General features: G+C 60.8%; 1 protein-coding gene across 1 annotated transcript in view; it reads right to left on the bottom strand.

Annotated features, from left to right (window-relative positions):
- PIK3R5 (phosphoinositide-3-kinase regulatory subunit 5) overlaps positions 1 to 7,503 on the bottom strand; it is a 28,648-nt gene that overhangs the window by 10,636 nt on the left and 10,509 nt on the right. Inside the window, exons 4-9 of the mRNA XM_031062702.1 lie at positions 5,372 to 5,472; positions 4,765 to 4,833; positions 3,949 to 4,087; positions 1,333 to 1,402; positions 629 to 899; positions 7 to 89 (exon numbers count right to left, since the gene is read on the bottom strand). Coding sequence (XP_030918562.1) covers positions 7 to 89; positions 629 to 899; positions 1,333 to 1,402; positions 3,949 to 4,087; positions 4,765 to 4,833; positions 5,372 to 5,472 — 733 coding nt within the window. The remainder of the gene's footprint in view (positions 1 to 6; positions 90 to 628; positions 900 to 1,332; positions 1,403 to 3,948; positions 4,088 to 4,764; positions 4,834 to 5,371; positions 5,473 to 7,503) is intronic.

Here is a 7,503-nt window from a genome sequence, read left to right as displayed (position 1 = left end):
GCCGGCGCGGGGTCGGGGCTGGCGGCCGCCGCCTCCTGAGCATCGGCAGCGCTGGCGTAGAGCTCCGAGAGCTCCTCCAGGGGCTTGGACTGCGGAGCAGAGCCGGGGGACACGGTCAGAGGGTCCCTCCAGCGAGCAGCATCACTAACGGGGGGCTCTGCCCCTCCACTGCCCCCACTCCCCTCAAGTGCCCCCAGACTTTTCCAATTAAAATAAAAATTACTTTGAAAACACCCCAGGGGATTCTTTTATGTTTTTTTTTTGCCTCTCCCCCAAATGTTTCTCTGGTCAAACACTTTTGCTGATTTTCAAATCTGGGGGCCTTTCCTCTCTCCACTGCAGGGTCAAAGGGCAGAGAGCCCTCTGCACACACCTCACAGAACACCTCAGACCTCAGGTCTAACCTGAGAAGGGGAAAACGGGCATTTTCCCTCCAAGAAGCGTTACCCAAACTCTTTTCCTTTGCCAAGCCAGTGGTGCTTTGGGTAGGAAATGAATGCAGCAGCCCCTGCATGGAGCTGGTCCCATGGCAGCCCAGGGTGGGCACTGCCCCAGCCCAACCTAAGCAGCTGGTGCAGCCCAGAGTGGCTGCTGCCCCTGCCCACCCTGAGCAGATGCCCCTGCCCACCTTGAGCAGCTGGCCCAGCCCGTCCAGGTCGCAGCAGGTGCCGAAGGTGGCCTGGTAGAGGTGCTGGAGCAGCAGCAGCAGCGTGGAGCCCACGGAGAGAAAAGCCAGCAAGCGACCCAGAAAACAGCAAAGAAGCCGTGGCACACAGCCAGCTCCGGAGCCCAGCCCGGCCCGGCCCAGCCCAGCCCAGCCCGGGCCAGCCCAGTCCGGCCCATCCCATCCCCGCGGGACACGAGGGAGCCCGGAGCATCTCCCTCCTGAAGCTGCAGCTCTGAGCAGAAGCTCTAAGGGCAGCCCAGGTCCGTTCCCAGCCTCATTTCCCTACTTGCAAATGAGGACGGCAGGGAAAGGCTCAGCCCCCGAATAAGGAGCAGAGTCTGCCTGCTCAGAGCTGCAGGATTGGGAGGGACTCAGTTCTGGCTCCTTTTGGGGTGGTGGCTCCCAAAATCACAGATCACAGCATGTCCCACTGCTCTCCAACACGTGCAGCTCCCTGGGCAGGAGACTTTGCCTTCCCCACATCTACAGAGTCACTGGCAGGGAGCCCACAGACCCTGTCCCAGCCTCTGGAGATGCCCCAGGTGCTCTCCTCAACCCTCCCACAGCTCAGCCCAGCCCTCCCGTGCAGCCCCTGGAGGTGCTGCAGCAGTGCCAGCCCCGGGGATGCCCCAGGGAGCCCCAGCAGTGCCCCTGGCCACACTTACACCGTGGAGCTCTGGTAGTTCCTCACAGGCAGCCCCTGCTCCGTCCTCACCAGCCTCTGGAAGGTGATTCCTGGGGAGAGAGCAGAGCAGTGAGGCACAGAACCCCTGCAGGCTGCTCTGCCTCTGCCCCAGGGCACTGCTGAGCTGGCAGAGCCCCTGCCTGGAGCAGGAACAGCAGAGCCCAGAGTGCCCGTGGGGACAGGGCACAGCCACAGTGTGAGGGATCAGTCCAGGAGCAAGGGAACCCAGGATGTGAAGGGTAAAACCCAGAGGGCAGCTGAGCAGCAGGGGACATACCCTCAAAACAAAACCAACCCCAGCCCTGTCCCAGCCCCAGCCCCAGCCCTGGCCCAGGGTTTGTCCCCTGCTGCTCCTGTCCCACTCCCCCCTTGCCTCCCGAGCCTGGGAGCACACTGTCCATCCCAAAGCTCAGCTTTTCCTGGGGTCAGGACCCTGCTCCCCCCTCAGGATGGTGTTCCCGGTTGGTCCAGCACAAGGTGGGCCCGGCTTCCTCTGGAGGAGCAGGGCAGGCTGCTGGTTCTGGTGTGTCCCTTGTGTGCAAGGAGCATGCCAGGCTCCCCCAGCTGTCATCAGAGGCAATTAGCCACATGGCTAACGACTTCCTGGCTGGGTTCAGTCTGGAGGGTCCTTCCCCCAGAGCCCGTGCTGGCTGCTCCCCCAGCCTCCCCTGTGTGTGAGGGATGGGGGGACAGCAGCAGGGCCATTCATGGCCATCAGGGGGGCTGGAGCCTCCGAGGCTGCTCTTGCACGGGGATTTGCACAGGGCTGAGGCACTCCCTGGATTGTTCTTTCCTGCCCAGACACCCCTTGTGACCCAGCTCTGGGCACAGGCACGGGCAGCACCAGTGCTCCTCTTAATTAAGGGCTCCTTGTGGATGTCCTGTGGTTCCCAGCGGAGCAGCTCTTCCAATTATTTCTCAAAGCCTTCTTGCCTGATCTCCCTGCCTTTTGGGGGCTTTTGAAGGGCTGTTATCACACAGAGCACATTGCAGCCCGGGTGTAATCCTGGGCAGGCTCTGGGAGGCCTGGCAGGGGATGCTCCTGTGGCTGGGGGTGTTCCCCATCCCTCAAACTGGGAAGGTGCTCTGGGAGCCCTGGGGGATGGGAAATGCAGGGTCTCTGTCAGGGCAGCAGTTCCAGTGAGACGGGAACTTGGGCAGGGGATGGAAAGTGCTTCCAAAGGAACAAAAAGATGGAAAAAATCCCAGCCTGAGCTCTGGACTGGCTGCTTGACCCCCAGCACAGCTGACCACGGCCACCAGGCAGGGCCTGGCTGTGCCCAGCCTCATCTCAGAGCTGCAGGGACATGGGCACAGCTGTGGGGCTGTGCCCTGGTCAGGGCTGAGCTTTGCCCACCTCTGGAGGGCTCTGGTGCCAGGGGGGGTTGCTGCCCCCATTCCTGTGCCACCCCAGTGCCCCAGGCCGTGAGTGGGGACCTTGGCCCCGACGCTTTCCCCTCCCAGCAGCGTGGGTTTGCTCCCTGCCAGGGGTGCTGTGTGCCAGGGCTGCCCTGGGAGCCCTCAGTGAGGCTGTGTGCCCTGCTGCTCAGCTGCCAGGACCTTCCAGGCTCTTCCAGCCTCCTTCACATCCCCCTGACCCGCTGGGGTCCGAGGCCAAAGCTCTTTATTGTGGTGAGGGCAAAGATTAACAGAGAATGAGCCGCTGTCAATATTTGCCAGGAGCACAGCAGCTTTGATCTGCACCCTGGGGCTGGTGGCCCTGCAGGAGGGTCAGTGCTCTGTGACCTGTGGGGTCAGGGTGGCCCCCGTGGGTGCTGGGCTGGGGGATGTGGCTCCCTGCAGGGATAGGGGCTGGATCCTGCTGATGCCATAAGGTTTCCTGTCCTGCTGAGGGGGTGACAGGGCTCTGCTGATGTCACCTGGTGTCCTGGGGACAGTCCTGGGGGGCCCCCAGGCTGTGGCTGCCCACAGCACCCTCTGTCCTGCATCGGTCTGGGCTCTGTCCCTGCAGGAGGGGAGGTGGCAGTGACCTGCTGGCCCTGTGTGACAGCCTGGGGGCTGGGGCAGGTGGGAGCAGCTGGCAAATGCCATCCTGGAGTCCCCATCCCACCTGGGAGCAGCTGGTAAATGCCATCCTGGAGTCCCCATCCCACCTGGGAGCAGCTGGCAAATGCCACCCTGGAGTCCCCATCCCACATGGGCAGTGGGGCAGCAGGAGCTGGGACTGGAGCAGGTCTCCTGCCCCATCCTGTGGGGCAGGTCTGGGTTTGGTGCTGGGGCAGGGCTGGGTTCAGTGCTGGGGCAGGGCTGGGTTCGGTGCTGGGGCAGGGCTGGGTTCCGTGCCAGCTTTGGAGCTGCCAGGGCTGGGGTTGGTGCTGGCAGAGCCTGGGGCAGGGCTGGGTTTGGTGCCGGGTTTGATGCTGGGTTTGGAGCTGGGTTTGGAGCTGGCAGAGCCCAGGGCAGGGCAGGGCAGGGCGGGGCAGGGTTTGGGCGCCTTGAGTTCGTTGCTGGTTTGGTGCCGGGTTTGGTGCCCGGTTTGGAGCTGGCAGAGCCCAGGGCAGGACGGGGCAGGGTTTGGTGCCCGGTTCGGTGCTGGCAGAGCCCAGGGCAGGGCAGGGCGGGGCGGGGCGCTCACCTGGCGCCTTGAGTTCGTTGCTGATGAAGGTGAGCAGCTCCCGGGAGGTGTCGCAGTAGGGCACGGGCCAGGTCAGGAAGCCGTGGTAGACACTGGCCGCTTTCAGCAGCAGCTCAGAGCCGGGGGGGAGGTGAGGAGCCTGCGGGACAGGGACAGGGACAGGGGTGAGGGCAGAGAGACCCCGAGTGCTGCCTGGAAGCCCAGGGTTTGGGTTGGCAGTGCCAGGAGGAGAAGCAGAGCAGAGGGTGCCCCTGTGCCACCCATGTCCTGCCAAGGAAGGGCACAGCATCTGTGGGCACAGCTCCAAGGAGCTCCTTCCCCACCTCCCCAAGCGGGGCTCACATGCCCAAGCCTAAATATAAATTCCTTTTTAAGCCCCACAAGCTGCACAGATGAATTCCACACAGGCTGTGCTTGTGCCGGACCTGGCAGCAATGACTTCCTTGGGATAATGATGCATTGTGCTGGGAATAATAATCATAAAAAAAAGTATTTCCTGGGAAGGCTCTGCTCCTTTTCATTCACGTTGCCTGTGTGTTTTGCCCAGCTATAAAGGGTAAAGAAAAGAATTCCCCTTTATTGTCCATCTCCCTTTCTGATTAGCCCAGCCTTAAAAAACAGCTTCCAACCCCTGAAGCTCATTTTCTTTGTCTCTCAGCTTGTGCAATGGCTGCTCGATCCCGATCCCTCTGGATTCATACAGAACCTTTCTTTTGGGAGGAACCGATGAGAGCAGGCTGGGAAGTTCCAGCAGAAGCTCCCCTGATTTTGGAGCCTGCCCTGGGCTGGGATGGGTGCGGCAGCCTCAGCACTTACACAGAGCACGGCCGAGTAGAAGAGCAGGGCCAGGGGCGTCACCAGGTCGTAGTCACACCTCTCCTGCACCTGTGGGAACAGCCCGAGGGCACAGGCATGAGCTGCTGGCCGCCAGCACTGCCCAAAATGTCCCTGGAGGTGCTGGGAGACTCCAGCCCCGCCATCCCATCACCACACCTGGGAGATTCCCTCATCCCTATGGGAAAACTGCGCCCAAAGCCCCAGAAACCAGAGTGGAACAGGCAGAGACTCCTGCTCTGTCTTCTCCTGGCCAGGCTCTCAACGCTCTGAGGCTCCTGGTGCCTGAAATTCCATGGAGGTGGCTCTGAGCAGGCAGCCCAGGCACTGCAGGCAGCCTGGGGAGCTGGGCAGGACAGAGGAATCCAGGGGTGGAATCCGGGGGTGGAATCCAGGGTGGAATCAATCCAGTCGGTGGAATCCATCCAGGGGGTGGAACCCATCCAGGGGGTGGAATCCATCCAGCGGTGATGCCCAGCAATATTTAAGGACCCCAATCTCCAGCCAGCTTTGCCCAAGCCCATCCTGAGCAAGCCACGGAGCTGCCGGTGCCTCAGAGCCCTCAGCTCCCCCACCAGCCCCCAGTCACCTCCTTGGTCTTGGCCAGGATCTTCTCCACCAGGATGAGGTAGTTACCGGCGTCCCGGCTCACCAGCTCCTGCAGGCTCCAGCAGTTCAGGCACAGCCCGGCTGTGGGGACAGAGGCACGGTCACTCATGGCCCTGTGGTCACTCATGACCCTGTGGTCACTCACAGAACCATGGTCACTCACAGAACCATGATCACTCGTGGCTCCACAATCACTCGTGGCCCTGTGGTCACTCGCAGAGCCATGGTCACTCCCAGCCCAGATGTGGGGACAGAGGCACGGTCACTCATGGCCCCATGGTCATTCACAGAACCATGGTCACTCCCGGCCCCAGGCAGCAGCATAGGCAGCCCAGGGCACACCCTGTCCCCACCTGGGGCTGGGGCAAAGGCAGGACTAAGCTGGGCTTAGTCCAGGGCACATGGCAATGCCCAGAGCAGGCATGGCACATGGCAGCACCGAGAGTGGGCACGGCGCACAGCAGTGCCAAGAATGGGCACAGCACACGGCAGTGCCAAGAATGGGCACAGCACACGGCAGCACTGTGGGCGGCCTCGGAAGGATGAGGCTTTGCCATTTCTTTTCTGAGAAGTGCCCCGAGTGCCCTCTTCCTCCTCCGCCTCCCAGAGCAGCTCCTTCCTGGCCTCGGGGGTGGTGTTTCCTCTCAGAGTGGGCACCGGGCAGGTCGGAAATCCAGAAGCACCGAAGCAGAAATGGCACACCCCGAGCTGCCCTCGCCCACAGTGCTGGGCACGGGTCCTGGTGCTGTCAGAAGTGACACCCACGGTGTGGGGGAAAAGCAGAAGACTCCGTTTCCTCCTCCCCCAGAGCTGCTGGCACCATCTCCTCACCAGGGGAGGTGGTTTCACCTGGGGACTGCCCCAAGGAAGGGCCAGCTCGGGGCAGCTGGGTCAGGGAGGTGCCCAAGGACAGGCGCAGCCCCAGCACCCCTTGGGGAGGGCAGCAGGGCAGCCTGCAGCTGCTGAGACACAGGAGGTGGACGTGGATGTCCAGCACAGGGCACCTCCTGGCACTGCCACCCAGCCTGGGCAGAGACTTCCACAGGAAAACCCAGCACAAACCAGGAGAAATCAAAGGGTAAAATCTGCCAGGTCCCCAGTGATACCAGAGCCAAGCCCAGGGCTCAGCTTCACCAAAAACTCCTTTTTTAATTTTTTTCTGCTAACCAGCAATCAACCAAACATTCTTCTTGCTTTTCACACTCTAATTTGACCATGGTGTCTCTCCTGCAGCACAAAGCAAGGCCAGCCCTGAAGAGGTTCCTCCACAAGGAAAAGATTTTCCTCCCAAGCACTTTTCTAACAGGATTTTCATGAGTCACAGACAATTCATTTTGATTTGGTTTCTGCAATAAGTTCTGCAGAAAGATCTTGTGTTTACACCTGCCATGGGCTCATCCAGGCTGTAAATCTGGGATGGCCAAGGCCTCATAACTCCTCCTTGCTGACTTCACAGCCCTCAGCTCCTCATCCCTTACTCAGGGAGAACAACGTGTTGGAAAGGATTACTCACCCTCTCTGGAGCAACCTTGTGTGAAAGTTAGCACAGAAAAATAAAGTTTTAAATGATTTACAAAATTCAGCAAGATCTCAGCCAAAAGACTGTGACATCGTGTGTGTTATTTTGGTGTATGGAATGGGTAAAAAAGAGGGGAAAGCAAAGGAACTGGGAAATAGAAGTGAAAAATGAGGGAGGTGCAGGTTCCAGCTCAGCCAAGAGCAAGATGAAAGGATTCACTGACTTGTGAGGATCAGCCCTGTCACAAACTACAGCCTGGACAGGACAGCAATAATGAAACTGTCATTTGTGGCTTGGGGAAGGATGTGACAACATCTCTGCCCTGGCTCTGGAAGGCAGCAGGGGACAGCTCTGAGAGCTCTGCTCTCTGCTTGCCCTGAGCCCTTCCTGCCAGCAGAGACCAAACCCTGCCCAGCTCGGCACGCTGCGATGGGACAGCAGCTCCTCAGAGGCAGCAGCGACAGGGAGGGGCAGCCCCGGGAGGGCTCTGGGGGTCCCCAGCAGGGACAGGGAGGGGCAGCCCCGGGAGGGCTCTGGGGGTCCTGGGGGTCCCCAGCAGGGACAGGGAGGGGCAGGCCCCGGGGGGGCGCTGG

This window comes from Geospiza fortis, unplaced genomic scaffold, assembly GCF_000277835.1.
Source record: "Geospiza fortis unplaced genomic scaffold, GeoFor_1.0 scaffold485, whole genome shotgun sequence".
Taxonomy (NCBI): Eukaryota; Metazoa; Chordata; class Aves; order Passeriformes; family Thraupidae; genus Geospiza; species Geospiza fortis.
The sequence above is the reverse complement of the archived record's forward strand: the minus strand, read 5'-3'. Positions and strand labels throughout refer to the sequence as shown.